At 38.1% G+C, this 20,367-nt stretch overlaps 1 protein-coding gene across 1 annotated transcript in view; it reads right to left on the bottom strand.

Moving 5' to 3' along the window:
- sh3bp5b (SH3-domain binding protein 5b (BTK-associated)) overlaps window positions 1-12,626 on the bottom strand; it is a 33,851-nt gene extending 21,225 nt beyond the window's left edge. The window contains exons 1-3 of the mRNA XM_034145902.1: window positions 12,319-12,626; window positions 10,987-11,049; window positions 1,449-1,577 (exon numbers count right to left, since the gene is read on the bottom strand). Of these exons, the coding sequence (XP_034001793.1) occupies window positions 1,449-1,577; window positions 10,987-11,049; window positions 12,319-12,396 (270 nt within the window). The 5' untranslated portion in view covers window positions 12,397-12,626. The remainder of the gene's footprint in view (window positions 1-1,448; window positions 1,578-10,986; window positions 11,050-12,318) is intronic.
- Between the last annotated feature and the right edge of the window lie 7,741 nt (window positions 12,627-20,367).

The raw sequence follows: 20,367 nt of genomic DNA, 5'->3' as shown, positions 1-20,367 counted from the left end.
TAATGAAGCCTTTTAGAGTCTCTGTCGATCTCTGAGCTTCCTGAGCGAGTGCTCACAGCTGTGGGCGCTAATCGAGACGTGCAGGAGGCTGCTTCCTCTTTTATTTTTATTTTCACCTCACACACACACACACACACACACACACACACACACACACACACACACACACACACACACACACACACACACACACACACACACACACACACACACACACACACACACACACACACACACACACACACACCACACACACACACACACACACACACACACACACACACACACACACACACACACACACACACACACACACACACACACACACACACACACACACACACACACACACACACACACACACACACACACACACACACACACACACACACACACACACACACAGCAACACACACTGCTAACAATGAGACCGAGATCAAGGTCTGAAATGATTGTGTAGTCCCCCCTTTCATCACAAAATTCTAATTTCTATACGCTGGACCGATATTATTCAAGGGGAGTAAAGATCAAACAATGCTAAATGTTTCCATCAAAACTCAAAAACACAGGTCTGGACTTTTTGTACTTCTTTTGTAATGAATCAAGTCTCAAGTTGTGACCTGGTAAAACCCCCAAACAATAAATAAAAAGCACAACCAAGACGTGCAGAGTTAAACACACTGGATATGTAATAAATAGGCATTTGTATGAGGACTTGGTCTCAACTTTGTTAAAAAGACAACTAGCGTTACAAAAGTCCAAGTTATTGTCAGAGACCTGAATAACCTGCAAAAGACTTGACTTCCTAAAAAGCAGCAGCAGTGGAAATAGGCATTCATATTATAATGAGGTTTTAAGAACCAATATAAAGCAATGGAGAGTGATTAAAAAGATTCTCTCTCCATCTGCTTCAAAGATGAATACAAATAAATAATTGAAAGAAACCAAGTGGGGGGGAAACATAAATAGAAGATCCTTTAATTGGCTAAAGATTTAAAAAATAAGGTATAAATGACCAATAAGATAAGTCAAGATGTACTTCATTGATCCCAATTTGGGACATTTCTGCGTGATCATTATTACTTAGAGTCATTGCGTGCCTATTGATTTGAACACGATCCGTGTATCCATCATTTCCTGGTCTTCTCTAAAGCAGAGGGACCAATGAAAACGTTGTCATGTTGCCGTTGTTCAGCATGGAAACATTCATTAGCTAACAATGACATTATTGTTCTATTAATATAAAGGGAGGTCAGGTACTCTTTAAAACAGCTGCTAGTTATGGGTACTTTTTACTGAAGTACATTTCAAAGCCCTCTTTACTTTTACTTGAGTAAAGAAGTTTAGTCAGTACTTCTACTTTTACCAGAGTATTTTTAAACACGAGTATCTGTACTTCTACTTGAGTAAAGGTGTGTGTACTCTTGCCCTCTCTGCTGCTGACTCACCTGTCTGGCCAGCCTTCGGGCCTCCCAGTACGGCTTGGACTCCTCCACTGGTTTTCCGATCTTCTTCACCAGTTCATCGAGCTTCACCGTGGCCTCGACCAGAACCGAGCGGAACTTCTGCCTCGCGTCCTGACAGGAAAGAAGGAAAGTGAAAGTGAGGAACTTCAGTAATTCAGGTAAACACAAAAAAGAAAAGGACACCAACAGAACTTGTTTGAAGAATAAGCTGAAGTACCGTTTAGTCTGAAGTATCACCACACACTGCACTTCCTACATGAAGGGATTAGAATGTTTTTTTTAACCCTAAACCCTCTGGTGGTCCTGCGATATTGGGGTGGGGGGAATAATCAATACAGCATAGTATTGCGATACTCTGCGTGGCGATATTGTATCGATACACGGACGCCAAGTATTGTTATTTTATTATATAAACTATTCATATTGCAAATCCAAGTTAAAGTTTTTGGTAACAATTCCTTTTTCAACCCACTAGAAGGTGTTGAGCTTGTTCTTGTGTGGTCATGGCCATGGGCAAAGTCAGTGGGATTGGCAGGAAGTTATTCAAAACAAAGATGGAGTCCGCGGAGAAAGATATCTGAAATGCTATATATCACAATATATCGTATCACAATACTTAGCATATCGTAGAATCGCAATACTATTGTATCGTAGCTTAAGTATCGTGGGGAGCCTGGTGATTCCCACCCCTATACCAGGGTATTTAGATATTTTGATTATCACTACCGCTTTGAATACAGATGCTCTGCTCTCTATGATAGTGTGTTAGTGCCACCAGAGCACCTACAAGTGGTTGTAAAGTTACAGGACTACAAGTAGAGACAAATGCCATTTCCATGTTAAGTTGTATTTTAAGTTAAGTGTTCCTCCAACTACAAAACCTGATTAAAGCCACATCATTTTTTTTCAATTGCGAGTCTGCTAAACCACATTGTTTCCATTCAGCCCACCAATGTGTTGGTACACTCTGTTTATGCATAATGTAACGGCACATTTATAGCTTTAAATGGGCCGACAGTATATTCGTCAATGAATGAATGCAACAAATCCTCAAAGCAAGAGCCACCTGCTGATTTAAGAAAAAGGGGGTTAGCATTGAAGCTATCGACAACTTTTGCTCTCGTAAAGGTGGCAAGACTTTTAGGTGGACCAGCTTTTCTGATTTTAGTAACAAGCCGTTCCAACAAGTTTTTTAGCTCAGTAAATCAGATGTTGTTTCTTAGAATATTGCCAGTGCCAATGCTCTTGTCCATCATTTAAACAGCTTACTTGTTTTATTTCAATTTGCCCTACTGAACAAACACTGAGAGTAGCTATTGACCCTTGACTTTTCTCACTAGCTGCTTGCAATGTTTATATTAAAGGAAATTAAACTTGCTCTATTTGTGCCTCTGCGATGAGTCACAACACGAAAGCTCAAAGATAAAACCTTGGAAAAATTGATAAGAAACACTAGCTCCCGACCATAACAATTAATCTAATCTGGGCAAATTCTTCACACCATATGTGCCAGATAAAGCTGACACAGTTTTTCTGAGAACAAGTGTCCCATTAAAACACCGAAAACTGACCAGGGCCAATCATTTGACTAACCGGTACGAAGCAAACCATTTCTGAGAGCTACGTTGGTACTCACAGAGTTTCACGGACTGATAAGCATTCAGCTCGGAAAATGTCCTCATGGTTATGTAAGTGGCATGAAGGGCACGGGGAAAAAAGGAAAAACAAGCCAGAAGCTTCACGGATCCCTGCGAGGAAATGCTCTCTTTAATTTTCCACCTTCTTTACTGGGGTCAATTATACAAGTCACATCAGGGACGAGGATGTTTTGAGCCATCCATGGAGGACCTTTACTACCTTTACTCCCAGCGGCTCAGGAAGAAATCACTACGGATTATCAAAGACCCCCATCACCCCAGCCACAAACTGTTCTTTCTGTTGCCGTCTGGCAGACGTTACCGCAGCATCCGGGCAAGGACAAGAAGATTCGGAGACAGTTTCTTCCCGCGGGCAGTGAGACTGTTAAAAAATTGAACTGTTGAAACAACTTCAAACATTCAACTGCTACTCAGTAGTATGTATCTAATACCTAATATATATATATCATTCCAATAACTTGTATATAGACTCATACTGCACTATTCCACATCATAACTTTATTTCATTTTTATAACTATTATTATTTTTGTATTGCTCTTGCTCTTATTGTTATTATGTTATGTTATTATGTTGCATTGTTGGAGAAGCCTGTGACATAAGATTTTCAACTGCATAATTACTCTGTAGCTATGTCAGATTGACAATAAAGAACCTTGAACCTTGAGCATCCAAGGTCCTTGTGTTATAAAACAAGCTGTCCCCAAATGTATCCTTCAGTTTGAGAAAACAAATGTTGTGTTTCCTTTCCTAGGAGGTAAACACATGTCCTCAAACTGTCTTTCTTAGTCTTGAAATCTGAAGAAGACTTAGAGCAAGGCAAGGACTACATGTGACAGCTGCACATATGAACCCTAAGAACATATGTTGATTGGTTTGTCCAAAGAGAAAACAAGTTCTAGCCTCTTTAAGATGAACCTCTTGTTACAGAGAGACTCATTTCTATCAGCTAGAGGAAACAACATCAACATGTTTTTCAACCCAAATGTTCTTCAGGACTACCAGAGAGGAGTTTCTTTAGTTTCACTTCTTGGGTTGTAACTTTCAGGAAAAAGTTGTTGGCATGCCATTAAAAGACAAGGTCATATCCCTTCCTACCAATAACATCACTAACCTTGTGAGTTGAAACTTTATCAAAGCACTAACCGGGAAACTGGTTACTTGTGAGATAAAGTACAACAACAGAGCTCCTTTCAACTGAACTGTGCTACGACAAAGCCCCCTTAAAGATCTTTGCATCATACAATATCTTCTCACAACTTTTACCCTTTGATCATTTATTATAATGTCTTCAGATGATGAGGGATTCTTTGCAAGTTTGTCGTTGGGTAACATGTAGGGTTACCACACTTCCCCAAAAAGTCTTACATTTCACAAAACCATTTCTAGCATGTCTTTCACCAACAGCTCAGAAAGTCGATTAAAGGTTCAGATACTAAAACAACTTCCTGTGTTGCTGTGCAAAAGATCACGCATAATGGAGAAGTGCTGGGTACAAGTCAGGGTGTGAAGGCACGTTTTGAAATAGAGCAGCAACATGGTCTGAAGGAGCACGAATACTTTATATTCACTCAGAGCACAAGATGTTAGCTCATTTGTCCTTGTTCATTAGTGGTTATTTGGACATTAGAGGAGTCTGAGAGACAGCTGAGGCCTTTAGATGAACTTTAAGAGTCAGAACAAAGAAACCCAGAGGCCAGGGCATCTCATTAAACACAGACTGTGAACAGAAGCTTGTGTTTACGTGTCTGGTTTTTCTTGAGGGTTAAAGTGATGTATGTGGACAGGGCTAAACACATAATGTCATCACATAAATAAGATTAACTGCAAATGTGTTAACTGTATGTTCAATTTAAACTCTAAAGTCACGTTATGGACTAACTGTGGGTGTCTAGTCAGTCAGATCTCAGTCTTTTTTGCAGTCACTACACGGCACTATATTGGCAATGTATTGTGTGTAAGCATCAAAAGCATATTCAAGTTCCTTTTTGCAAGTTCCTGCTTTTCATTTCAGATAGCTGGAAGCATTTAAAAGTCAGAACAGGACTGCATTGTCATCCAACTAGCAGAACTAACATGAATTTGCTGGCTAGCTAGATCTGTGATTTGTTCAGGTCAAAGTAATCCATTTTGGATCAGATCAAAGGCTGAATTACATTTCGGCTAATTCGTTGAACTTTAAAGACAGACCAAAAAAGAAGGAAACCTCATGACTTGATATCAAAGTCCAAAAATAAAAGGTCTTTCTTCTTTATCCTACTGGAGACCGCTGCCAAAACCCAACATATTGACAAATCACATTAGTGCTTCTTCAAGGCAAAAACAGTCGGCGCCTCAGAAGCTCGAAACTAGAAAACACAACAGGAAAGATTGATGGGTTTCAGCATCAGCGATATCAACAGAGCCTTCATTGGACTCATCTAAATCTCTTCTATCTAGCTTACAAAAGGAACACCTTTTAACTGCTCATCCTTATAATTCACAGGTCCTTTTACAAGATATAGTATACAGCTTGTCAATGTTGTCAGTTCAGTAGAAAAGGCTGTCTTTCTCAAAGGACTGCACCAAACATTGTTTTTCTTAGATTTCCCAGTATGTGTTCGATCAAAGGAGAGTGAAACCAACGCCAATGTTCAGTTTGCTGTCACTGATATGAGGTTTTCTTATTGACTTTGATGGTGTCCAGCCCTCCAGACTTATACATACATGGCGGCTGTGGCTCAGTGGGTACTGTGCTGGACTTCGAATCAGGGGATAGCAAGTTCGAGTCCCACTGCAGTCAGCATGTCTTTGTGTCCCTGAGACACTTCACCCCAAATTGCTCCTGTGGGGATTGTCCACAGTACTGAATGTATGTAAGTCGCTTTGGATAAAAGCGTCTAACAAATGGCATGTAATGATAATTAATACACATCCATCATTCCTCTTTTTCCCTCTACAACTTGACTTTTAGCTCGTAGCTATTCCAGCAAACTGATGTTTCAATCCATCATTCAACCTCTATAAATAAACTGATTCATAAAGTCCCTTTGTTCTTTCCATTCACCTCCTCTTAACCTTCATGTCCTTTATCACAACGTCCATTTATAGACAAACTGATGCATTACCACAGTTTTGACACAGAAGTCTTTTTAGTTTTATATATATATGACTTTAAGTACAATATATAAGTAAATACACATGGTACCCAGAGGATGAATCATTTCTCTTGATGAGATTAACGATAAGATTACAATTCTTGCCAACTTTTTTAGATGGATTGTCACCAAATCTGAATTAGACATTGATGTTTCCCTTAGGGCTGTGCAATTAATCGTATTTTAATCGCAATTACGATTTTGGCCTGCCACAATTAGGAAAACAACATAATCGGAAAAAACAATTATTTTGCTTTGCTAGGTTGTGACCGTGCACTGCAACATATTTGATCTAATTAATTTTGGTCTAATTTATTTGTATTTATCATATTTACATATGTTTAGTAGCTTGGGGAAGTGCGCTCCAAAATATTTGTTGATCTTGTTTATTGGTATTTATTATTTTGATATTATTTATTTAAATGTAAATATAAATGTATCATTTATTTTATTTATTTTTGTATTGGTTTTTCAGTTGAATTATACGTTCAGGGTAATCAACAGTTAAAAAGATACTGTTCAAATTATTATTTGTATTTGTTTTAAAGTTCAATAAATGAATTTTTTCAAAGTCAATGAATAATCGTATTTAATAATCGTGATATCAATTATTGACCCAAATAATCGTGATTATGATTTTTGCCATAATCGCACAGCCCTAGTTTCCCTCATAATGAATTCATGTTTTTTTTTAGGTTGGTCCAACATTTTGGTTTAGGACCAAATTAATATAGGACTAATGGCATTCCTATGTCTCAGCTGTACTTGTTAAGTTCTTATTAACATGTCAAATTAATATTAGTATGTTAGCATCGTCACAATGGTTAGCATTGGCATTTAGCACAAAGGACTGTAGAAAAGTAAAGCCACTCAGAGCAGCTTAGTCTTCTTGTTTCCAACCAACAGTCAGAACCTTAAGGGTATTCATTTACAATCATATCCTTATCTCAATTAAGAAGCTCAAACTATTGAATGTTTTGCATTTTTCTTAATAAAGGATTAGAGGAACTGTTGATCCATGAATCAACTAACGGCACTTTGAAACAAAAACGACCTCAGACATTAAATAGTAAGACAGTTCAGTAAAAATGTGTTTCGCTCTGTTATTCAGAACTCTGGGTTTCTCGTGAAATGACAACCGGATCTGACTTTCCCTTTTACAAAAGGGAAGGAAGATGTCATGACCCTTTTTACCCTTTGCTGACAGTCTAAAATAAAGTTCCTAGATTTCCAAACTGTTTGTCAAATGTGGGAACTAAACGCCCTCAAATTTTACTCAAGAGGCACTTTCACACCAAGTACTTTTCCCAGGAATAGTTCCCGGAACTTTTATTTCCTGGAACTATCTAGTAAATCGTGTTCACACCGGAATAAGCCCTGCGGGAGCCACTGACGTAATTTCTTCTTCTTCTGCTTTGGGTTTACTGGCAGGCCGCAAACAACTTCACGGCGTATACTGCCACCCGAAGTCCCCGGCCAGAATTCCCCGGAGTTGGGGACTGGCTTCAGTAGAAGCTGCTGGGACTCCCAGCAGCTTCTACTGAAGCCTTCCGAGTAAATCGCCAGAACGCCGACACCTCCTCATCACTCCACCGCTCCCATGCTTTCTTATGTGTTGCCATAAGTTATTCTCTCTCCGTTGGTGCGCTGGGCTAATGCTAATGCTAATAATGCTAATGCGAGCAAATAAAATGGCGGCTTCATAACAACTTTTCAGAGTTTTACGGGGCGTGGTTTGCAATTCGCCCAGCCAATCAGAAAATGGAACCTTTTTCTCCCCAGGAAAGTCCCTGCTCTCTAGCAGGCACTAAAAAGGGGTGAAAAGGTTTGTAAAGAAAAGTTCTAGTTCCAGATCTTTTTGGTGTGAACGCAAAATCCCAGGAACTATCGGAACTATTCCTGGGAAAAGTACTCCGGTGTGAAAGCGCCTAAGGCTATTTTTTCGATAAAACATAAATGCCTTAATGTTGTGGTTCTTTATATAGCCTTCCTCCCAATTATTATTTTAAAACTCAGTAATAAACTTCTCCCTTTTGTCCCTTATCTCCATTTCGGAATTGCCGAATGAAAGGTAACACAGGTTGTAAAGCTACAAATATTATGAGAAAGATTATCTTGAATCAGTTCATTTTAATAAACATATATCTGTTCCTTCACCCTCTCTGTCCTGTCCTCTGTATCTTTGTGATTATACTGACGTGGACTTCACCTTGTCAACACTAAGGGTCTTATGTCTAGAACTTCACGTTATCTTGCATCACTGCTATAAAAAAAGAGTGCATTAAGGTCCTACCATCAGTGAGGTTCCCATGACTATCAGCTCATTATTACTCTAGTCCGATCCCCTTTTCCTGTAATCAGCAGTAGTGACGCTTCAAATCAAGCGCTTTTTAATATCATATTATCATCATCATATCAGAAGTCCAGGGCGAGAAAGTATTGACCTTATATTCTGTAACTCGTGAGTTTTATGCTCTTATTGGTGATCTAATTTACTCCTTTTTTCATTATTAATACATCTTCTCGCTATTTTCTCGATTCATTGATTAGCAAATTTCCCAGACCCACTATATATATGTCTTCTATGCGTCATGGTGACAAAACATTAGTCTTACATCAAAAGATATTGAGTCAACTCATAAAAGAAAGCCACAAAAAGAGAGAACATTTTCAAATTTAAGGAACTGGAACCATTGAATTTAGTCATTTCCACTTAAAAAATGCCTCTTGTTCAATCGACTATCATAAATCAATTGACAAAAATGTATTTGTTTTAAAATGTGTCAGCTTTAAAAGAACATAAATGCAATTGATTGTCTTTTGTTAAGATTTCACGATATACTTTTTTTGCCCGTGTTTATATAAATCATTCATTAATCTCAGACTTTGCCTCCCTTGGTGTTGTTAGACAGTTCAGTTGACGTCATTTTTCCACTTTCTTAGCAATCCGTCTAGATTTTAAACGCTAAATCATGCTCCATTTGAAGTGTAAAACAACAACCCGAGGATGACGTGACCTTGTTTACAGTTTGTCCTACATCTGAACAACAGGCATCTTTGTACCAACATGAAAACAACTTGACTTTATTTTTCCAATGTGTGCAACCGTAGAGAAATGGTCGAAATGTAAATCAGTCAAGGTTTACATTAAGATTCGACACACTGGGGAACAGTGGGTACACAGATAGAAATAGGTTGAAAGGGACCTAACAAATCACAAAACTGACAAATACAGATGAAGGAGAATCATTTAAACAATGACGTAGGGGTTGGGCAATATGGAAAAATTCAAATATGACAATATTATGGACCATAGATCTCAAAATGGACATTGCGACAATATTGTAGGGTTGACTTTTAGAGCCTCCATCAAATATTTACACAAGGACTAGAATGAGAAAAGTGGGTAAAGACAATAAAAACAACTCAAATGAATGACATCCCTTCAATGTCATGAAGCCTTTAAAACCAGGAGAATAAATATTACTATATCCCTAATCGAAGATGATATCCAGCCTTATATAAAGATATCAATATAATGTCGATATAGTGCCCAGCCCAACATGACCACAAGAAAAACTTGATTTATATTAGCAGCGATTTCATGTAAGCTCTTAGCTGGAAGCTGCTTTTATGTATTTAATGTAAGAGAACTGAACCCCATGTTCATGCAATAGGCAAAATAATCCAATTGTGTAGCAACAATGCTTTCATATGCAATGATATGTCAATTAGTTGATTGAAACTGACCTTGTGAATCCAGTCTATGTTGTTCAAGCTTCTTAAAATGTGAACGTTTCCTGCTTTTCTTCAACATAAAGTAAAGTGAATATATTTGGATTTTTGCACATTGGTTTTAATGCATAAAAAAGCCTTCTAAATACATTATTTTGGGCTTTAGAAACGGGAATGTTTCACCATTTCTGACATTTAAAAAAACTAAACAATTAGAATAAATAAGCAGAAATAGGCCTTGACGATGATTAAAAAACATCTGCTTCTGCCTATCTAATTTTCAGCCCATATTGACCCCAATATTTAAACTGTTTTGTCTGTTTTGTGATTACTGAATCCTCTTCTTGGTGGACCTGCATGATGGAACTAGATTATGCCAAAATGGTGAAGTCATCAGGTCAACTACAATCAATTTCTCCCAATAATACATCACATCACAGAGAACAAAACGCCCTTTGCCCTGTTACCAGAAAGATTCACACAATAACTGCTGACCTACATAAAAGCAATCAAACTTGACTGGGTTTTGATGGGATTCAAAGATCAGTTATGCAAGATGACGTGAAGCATCTTTCTTGAGTCTGAATACAGCTGCCAGTAAAATCTCTTTAAATTAGTTTATTGTCACACAATATGTCAGTGTCACGATTCAGGCAGACTCCTTGTGTGTTGAAACCTGCTGACACTGAACAAAAGGTGAACTTAACAAACAACTTGGCCTGAAGACAGAGCAAAGGTCCAGCTGTTTCCAGAAAAAAAACTGCTGCACACTGCGATACTTTTAAAAACAACACTTTACTGACAGGCTGTCGACACAAGTTAGATCGTAGGTGAACAGAATATCTGCTGACGGCGGATACATCAATCAAAGAGGCATAACGTGTGAGTGTGAGTGTGTGAGTGTGAGTGTGAGTGTGAGTGTGAGTGTGAGTGTGAGTGTGAGTGTGAGTGTGAGTGTGAGTGTGAGTGTGTGAGTGTGAGTGCAGACTGACCTCCAGCTCTGTCTCACATCTGTTGATGTCGTCAGTGGACTGGTTGAGTTTCTCCAGCTCCCCCTGAGAGAAAGGTTGGAACAACAGAAATGTAAGGAGGAGAAATGGGGTGAAACATAATATCTATATATCATATAGTATTGGAGGGGGAACGTCGGCAACATCTGGAAAACATTAAGTGGAACACAGTGGAATTTGGACAGATTCATATAGAACAAAGGTCACTATCCAAATCACACATTACGTTTTTAGAGAATAAAACAAGTACAGCTGTGGATAAACATAACATTTAATAACTATTAATTGTAACCTTGCACTGGTCTGACATCGTCTCCCTGGTACAGATTGTGATGCATGAACTTGTCTGCAGATCATTTTTAATCCAATACCAGTGCTCTCTTGTTCTCCAACTTTAAAATATGTGCATTTCACTGCAAGATTGTCATGTGGCAAGAAATCCTGAGTATTCATGACCTGCAGAAACCGGACATTGTTTGGTGACATTAAAGTGTATTCAATGTGGATCGGTCACATCTTATATAATATATAAAAAGGTACATAAGGTCAGCTTCGACCTTCACACCAATCCAGCAGATGGGATTGGTGCTTCCCACATTTTTCTCTAAAATTGATCAGTTTGGAAGACAACTGAAGAATAGTCTATTCAATATGTTGACAGATTGCAGATAAAAGAAGGAATCATGATTCATATTTTTATAAAGATAATCTGCAGAATTCTCACATTTGATGAATCCTTATTTTGACAAACAAGTTGTTTCTCAAGCAAAAACACTGAAAATGAGAATATGTATTTGTTGTTTTTCCTCAAAACCTTAGATCACAAGGCATTCTAGTCTTGAGGGCTTTTTACTTATTTTACCTCTTGATTATTTTGTGTACTTGTGTGTATGTAAGAAGCTGTCACTTTATTTTGAAAAGGTCTGCGTAGCTTTAAAATATGTATTGACTTAATTTAAATTAAAAAATGTTTGCATCTTTTAGTATATGCTACAGTATGTCTCTGTGTTAATGCACAGTTGTCCCTGAACATATTTTAGTAGGCTATTACAGTTGTCATCAGATTGTCAGATCGTCAGATTTAACACAATTGCAAAACAATAACCATAATCTTAAAGATCTTGTGCCAACTGTATAACTGTATATTTAGACATTAGATGTAAACTGAGGGGCAACATTTTCTTTAATCAATGTAATAAAGCAACATGCTGAGTGTGCATGATGCCAGGACTGTGCTCTGCTGACATTCAGGGCTGGACCACAATGAACACAGAAAACACAATAACAAATAATACCGAGTAAAATCTGCATTACCTGGATTCTGGGGTCCACTGCTTCTTCCTCATATTCAGCCTCGTCCTCCGCCCGGAGCTCCTTCTCTAAATGCTCCATGCTGCAGGTGAAGGGCAGATGAAACCAGCCGAACAAAGGGACGTTTCCTCGGGACTCTCAGAGACCTGAGCCGCGATCAGAGACGCGTCGGAATCCCGAGCCGTGCTTTAATCCGCAGGTTATTTGAAATGTATTTTAAGGTGTTTTTTGGAAGAGGACCATCTCGGTTTGTATCCACAGGCAAGAGGCCGAGCAGCAGTGTGTATCCCCGCTCAGCTCTTCCTCCACACTGACGGAGCTCAAATGTCCGAGGCTGTGTTTCAGACCAGGAACGCCCCTTCTGAGTCTGCAGAGTGTATGAGGAGTGTTTAGTGCCCTGTGGTGGTGAAGGCGAGTAGGAAAATGCATTAAAGGTCTCCTATTATACTGTTTTTCATCAATATATTACAGGTATCAGATATGTATATATACAAAACCTGTCTCTGAAGTGTTTGGCTGAAACACCAAACAGATCATTGTATTCTGCACTATTACTATTTCTATTATATTCTATTTTATTTTATTTACTTGCACTATTATCTGTTTTATTGTTGTTGCACTGTTGGAGGAGCCTGTGACCTAAGAATTTAATTGTCATAACTATACTGTAGCTATGCACAAATGACAATAAAAGCCTTGAATCCTGAATCTTGATGGTCACACAAGCCAAAAAAAACATATTCTGCTTCTGAGGGGGGTCTTTTTTCCTGAAACTTTCAGAATCTCTTTACACAGAGGAGACACATGAAAAAGTCGATTTTGCATAATAGGTGACCTTACCTACAATCTGTTTTATCTTTTTCTACATATATATACAGTATTATTGTTATGACTAACAAGGCCTGGGACCCCCACTGACACTGTCATAAACTCAATGCATTACATTAATGCACACAATGTACACAATATCTTGTTTTTCATTACACATATTTTATTCCAATTCTATTTCTACGATTATAACCATATTCAATGTAAATATTGTTATATTTTACTATATTTTTTTCATATTTATTTTTTCTTCAAATAGTTTTCTATCTGTGTTTTTATGTATGCACCACAACATCAAGTCAAATTCCTCGTATGTTTTAACCTACCTGGTAATAAACCTGTTTCTGATTCTGATTCGGATATAATAATTCCTGCATATTAGCTCTGCTCTATTTCTTCTTGCACAACATTATTTTATTTCTGTTCATATACTAAACATTTACCTAGGGGATTAAGTATTATCATTGCCAACATACAGTATACACTGTAGTTGTTCCTTATGTGGCGATATATAAACACAATCCTGGATATTTGAGTTGACGTGAGCTACTTGTGCTTGACTAAAGTGTTTTTTTTGTTGTTTTTGTTATGCCACATATTACTTGCACTTCAGGGCTGGAGTCAGCTTTGAGGGTCAGGGGCAAAACATTTAAAAGGGCATTTGCTTTACTATTAAAGGGCCGGATTATCCCAAAACCTAAACATATGTTTCCTCTCAATTGCAGAGCTTTCTCTTAACCTTGTTTAAGAGTTATCCAGTGTTGAAGATACTGCCTGCTCTCAAATACATTGGAACTAAAAGCTCAAAGTGCCAACAAATATCAGGCTTTGAATTTCACTAATATGAGGATGTGCTGTATTTTGTATTATGTAATCTAAAGTATGTGAGTGAATGTTTGTTTTTTTCCCCAAATGAGCAGGGATGGCAATGTTGGATTTGCAGGATTTGGATGAATTTTATCAACTTTTAGGCTGTATCTCGATTACATTTCCAATTTTCTATATCCTGTTATAATTAATAGAGGATTGAAGGCTGTTTATGTTTTCTGTGTTTCAAAATGTGACACAAGTCTCTGTACAAGACATACATTCCTCAACACTGACTGTTCTTGGAAATGAATTACTATCTGTGGTTCACTAATAAATCTTTTATGATGCAGAAAACACTGTGAGGATGGTTCCTAGAAGAAGTCAACAACAAAGTTATATATACAGATAATTAAATTAAGTTAGAAACCAAACTGAGAAAGAACATGTAATGAAATTATAGAGGATTATTTAATTATAGTTGTTTTTTAAATGTAAGTTATAGAAGAAATCACTTCTCACAATGCTGTGCTTTAAAGTAGGAACAATTGTTATGTAATGTGCTATGTTACAAGTGCATACATATGTAGTGGTGTTTTTCAGTAATTAGTGTTGCATTCAAACAAAATCAGATTAATTTTACGATGTTTGTTTCTTGCCGGTTAATGTCATAATTCAAGCAGCAGTAAATGTTGTTAACCTGTTAAGCCCTGAGCCTGTTTTTCAGGTCTCAGGCTCGAAAATGACATTCCCAGAACAAATGACCATATCTTCCCTTCTAAAAGGGTTAAATTAATAATCTTTTTTCTCAAAGTAATGATAAACCTGTGAGTTGGATGTAGAAAAGTCGAAATCAATATAGATGTTTTTTATTTTAAAGAAAATTCAGATTTTACATAGTAAAAAACTGTAAATTATAGTGTCCGTCCAAAGATTATTTTTTACTTATAGTGAAAACTACCCTTGGATGATGGGTTAGTAGACTAAAAGCTTTAGGAATCCAAAGTACAACATATAATAAGTACCCTGTATCAAGATTGATGCAAAACAAGTGACATTTGACCTTTATAGAGAGATTTAGCAAAAATAAACCACTTCTGGGGTCATTTGGGTGGAAATGATTTTTTTCCATATCTCTGGAACCCATTGGTCGATTTTGATGGTTGACACCTCTTTCTAACCGTTAGAGCCAATACAATCGAAGGGGGAGTCCCCCACACACACTCATTGTGAAACAAAAAGGTGGGGGCTTTGCGCATGTAATTTTGCATTAGAGTGAAGCTACATTCTAGCTCTGACATCTAGAAACGGAATAGCATGGATTATCCGTTTTATTGCTCATGGATTATCAGAAATCATTTCAAAGGAACACAGACACATTGGAGAGACTACAGAGCCAAGGTAACCTTGTTAGCATCTTTAGCTACCTAGCGTCACCTGTTTTGATGTCTGTTTTTGTTTATAACGTCGTGAATTCGTAGAATTCAGTGATAATGAGGATACCCTTCGATTCTGTGTCACCTCACGGTGTTAGCATTTTTCGCTCGTTGCCAATTCAGAGGCTCAGTGTTAGCATTGTGGGTTTTCTTTTGAAAAAAAAAAAAAAATGATCAGTTAGATGAGTTTCTTCCCGTTACATGGATATAAAACATTCATAGTTTATTAAATGAACATGCCCTCAGACACTGTTTCCTGCAAGATGTTGCGGCAGTGCCCCGGTACCGGGGTCTCTCGGGCTTAACAGGTTGTTAACAGAGTTTCCAAGAGTCATTTGTAGTTGAATAAAAGCTGATATGTTATGTTGACCTAAAAAAATAAGATATGTAAGAAGTGAAAGCACCCAGTGAACCCGGAGTTTTTGGAAACATGTTCACCCTTTTTAATCAACAAAAAACCTAATATCAGAGGCAAAACCTATTGGCTAGCGTTCCAACACATTGTACGTGATATGCTGAGGGGCGGGACATCTCTAAGCGGTTGACCAATCACAACAGAGCCGGCCAGCTGATCAATCAGAGCAGAGTGGGCTCTGGTTTCAGACAGAGGGTGAAAAGAGGTGCTGCAGCACAGGCAGTATGAGAAAAATAAAGAGCTTTTTCAACATTAAAGCATGGAGACATGTCACAGTAGAGACACTACATACTGATATACACCTGAACATCAGCAGGAGAGGACTCTTTAAAGTAGAGACACTACATACTGATATACACCTGAACATCAGCAGGAGAGGACTCTTTAAAGTAGAGACACTACATACTGATATACACCTGAACATCAGCAGGAGAGGACTCTTTAAAGTAGAGACACTACATACTAATATACACCTGAACATCAGCAGGAGAGGACTCTTTAAAGTAGAGACACTACATACTGATATACACCTGAACATCAGCAGGAGAGGACTCTTTAAAGTAGAGACACTACATACTGATATACACCTGAACATCAGCAGGAGAGGACTCTTTAAAGTAGAGACACTACATACTGATATACACCTGAACATAAGCAGGAGAAGACTCTTTAAAGAAGAGACACTAAATACTGATATACACCTGAACATCAGCAGGAGAGGACTCTTTAAAGTAGAGACACTAAATACCGATATACACCTGAACATCAGCAGGAGAGGACTCTTTAAAGTAGAGACACTACATACTGATATACACCTGAACATCAGCTAGAGAGGACTCTTTAAAGTATAGACACTACATACTGATATACACCTGAACATCAGCAGGAGAGGACTCTTTAAAGTATAGACACTACATACTGATATACACCTGGACATCAGCAGGAGAGGACTCTTTAAAGTAGAGACACTACATACTGATATACACCTGAACATAAGCAGGAGAGGACTCTTTAAAGTAGAGACACTACATACTGATATACACCTGAACATCAGCTAGAGAGGACTCTTTAAAGTATAGACACTACATACTGATATACACCTGAACATCAGCAGGAGAGGACTCTTTAAAGTATAGACACTACATACTGATATACACCTGAACATCAGCAGGAGAGGACTCTTTAAAGTAGAGACACTACATACTGATATACACCTGAACATAAGCAGGAGAGGACTCTTTAAAGTAGAGACACTAAATACTGATATACACCTGAACATCAGCAGGAGAGGACTCTTTAAAGTAGAGACACTACATACTAATATACACCTGAACATCAGCAGGAGAGGACTCTTTAAAGTAGAGACACTACATACTGATATACACCTGAACATCAGCAGGAGAGGACTCTTTAAAGTAGAGACACTACATACTGATATACACCTGAACATCAGCAGGAGAGGACTCTTTAAAGTAGAGACACTACATACTGATATACACCTGAACATAAGCAGGAGAAGACTCTTTAAAGAAGAGACACTAAATACTGATATACACCTGAACATCAGCAGGAGAGGACTCTTTAAAGTAGAGACACTAAATACCGATATACACCTGAACATCAGCAGGAGAGGACTCTTTAAAGTAGAGACACTACATACTGATATACACCTGAACATCAGCTAGAGAGGACTCTTTAAAGTATAGACACTACATACTGATATACACCTGAACATCAGCAGGAGAGGACTCTTTAAAGTATAGACACTACATACTGATATACACCTGGACATCAGCAGGAGAGGACTCTTTAAAGTAGAGACACTACATACTGATATACACCTGAACATAAGCAGGAGAGGACTCTTTAAAGTAGAGACACTACATACTGATATACACCTGAACATCAGCTAGAGAGGACTCTTTAAAGTATAGACACTACATACTGATATACACCTGAACATCAGCAGGAGAGGACTCTTTAAAGTATAGACACTACATACTGATATACACCTGAACATCAGCAGGAGAGGACTCTTTAAAGTAGAGACACTACATACTGATATACACCTGAACATAAGCAGGAGAGGACTCTTTAAAGTAGAGACACTAAATACTGATATACACCTGAACATCAGCAGGAGAGGACTCTTTAAAGTAGAGACACTAAATACTGATATACACCTGAACATCAGCAGGAGAGGACTCTTTAAAGTAGAGACACTACATACTGATATACACCTGAACATCAGCTGGAGAGGACTCTTTAAAGTAGAGACACTACATACTGACATACACCTTAACATCAGCAGGAGAGGACTCTTTAAAGTAGAGACACTACTGTACTGATATACACCTGGACATCAGCAGGAGAGGACTCTTTAAAGTAGAGACACTACATACTGATATACACCTGAACATCAGCAGGAGAGGACTCTTTAAAGTAGAGACACTACATACTGATACACACCTGAACATCAGCAGGAGAGGGCCCCTTTAAAACTAACTGCATGACAAGAAGCTACACTTTCATGACAAACATCTGCTTCAGCGGATTATGCAACAACCATCCAGAACACATCAAATGCGTCTTCAAACTGAACAAACTGAAGCCCGCAGGATAACCTTTTATCCGCTGAAAGAGGTTACACAAAACATTCATATCACTCTCCAAATATTACAGACATGTAGAAGGAAGCAGCGTTTCTCTCTGTCTGCATCACATCTTTTGTTTCCATTGCTGTTTGCTCACCAGAGGAGAAAGTATGTAAGTGCAGAGACTGAAAAGACAGAGAGGTCTGAGGTGACATCACAGTAGTTACATAACCATCACAATGTGCCGGCTTACATCAAGGGGGGGGGGCTGAGAGGGAGAGCGTTAGGAGGCTGAGGCACTGAGGAAGGGAGAGACGATGAGAAATTAAATGAAAAACCTCAAGTGATTTACTGCTGCTTTCCCCAAGCACAGGGAAACACATGAAGACTCCTATTTCAGAGAGGGAAGGAATAAACAGCGGGGAAAATGCCTTTAGTTGAGATTATACTCAGTGCTTTCCATAACCAAAGCTTTCCCATCTTTTATAATAAACCGAGTGCACTTTTGGTTTCATTCTGTCATTAAACAACTGACACATACTATGATTTACACAATTTCACCACATCACAATACATATACAAAAGCACAGAGAACATAACATAATCAAGCATGGACAAATGTAAAAACAAAAACAAATGTATTATTAAGCTTGGAAAGGAGAGTTTAATAATCTAATGCCTTCTCACTATTGTCCCCCAACACTAATATATTTTTCAAGGACTGTTAAACTGTGTTTTGTACGTTTAATTTGCAATGTGAGAAAACTTTTGCGATGGATTTTCAGAACACATCTTCACCAGAGATTCAAACCTGATCTCAGACACCCTTAAGAGGAAAAACAGCTGAGGAAAACTAGTTAATAAAACACTCTTTGTGGGAACTAACAGGATCAAGCAGTCACATTGTGTTAATGAGCAATGGCAGATCAATTCAAGTATTTCCAGCAAAACATATTTTCTTGATTCCATTTTCATTTCTTGAAGGTCTAATTGAAAAATATTTGAAAGAAGCTTGTATTGCCCTCTTATAATTGATAAAAAAAAAAATATTTAAGTCATTCACGCAGGCATTCAGAGCCAGCATTGTTAACACCCTCAATACACAGACAGTCCTCCACACTGTCTGCTTTTAAATCGCTTCTTAAAACCCACCTTCTCCTTAGCGTTTTGACATCTTGTAGATTGTTGCTTTTATTGCTTTTAAATTATGTATTGTTTTTACTTGTACTTGTTTTATGACGTGTGATCTGAGCTGTGTGATTTGTTGTATGTGTGTTTGTTTATTTGACTGTACTAACACTTTGGTCTGGAGGTTTTAAAGTGCTTTATAAATAAAGCTTTGTTGTATTGTAATATACAGTAGCTGCCAAAGCGTTGCACCTCCTATAAAAACCATCAACACGGAAGGTGAAGGTGCAGAAACGATGAAAGCGACGCAGAGCCTGAAGGACGTCCAGAGTCAGCAGGTTCTCTGGGGATCTGTCTGAATATCAGGATGTGTGTGTGTGTGTGTGTGTGTGTGTGTGTGTGTGTGTGTGTGTGTGTGTGTGTGTGTGTGTGTGTGTGTGTGTGTGTGTGTGTGTGTGTGTGTGTGTGTGTGTGTGTGTGTGTGTGTGTGTGTGTGTGTGTGTGTGTGTTGTGTGTGTGTGTGTGTGTGTGTGTGTGTGTTGTGTGTGTTGCGTGTGTATGTGTGTGCTTGTGTCTGTTTAAATATGATTTACTGCTACTTCCAGACAGGAAGATCTTTTCATTGGCATTGATGAATAGAAAATGTATTGGGGGAATGCTCCTGGGAACATAATGGAGACTTGCATAAACCTCCATTTTAAAATATATGTTTAAAAAGAGTAGGTAATTGATAAAATACATGAGTCCCTCCCGAATGACTGAATGACTCAAGTTTATTTAAGCTTATGTGTCATCAGATTTTTAGTTTTCCACAAAAAACCCAAGAGTTGTATCCTGATAAATG

Source organism: Trematomus bernacchii, unplaced genomic scaffold (assembly GCF_902827165.1).
Source record: "Trematomus bernacchii unplaced genomic scaffold, fTreBer1.1, whole genome shotgun sequence".
Lineage (NCBI taxonomy): Eukaryota > Metazoa > Chordata > Actinopteri > Perciformes > Nototheniidae > Trematomus > Trematomus bernacchii.
The sequence above is the reverse complement of the archived record's forward strand: the minus strand, read 5'-3'. Positions and strand labels throughout refer to the sequence as shown.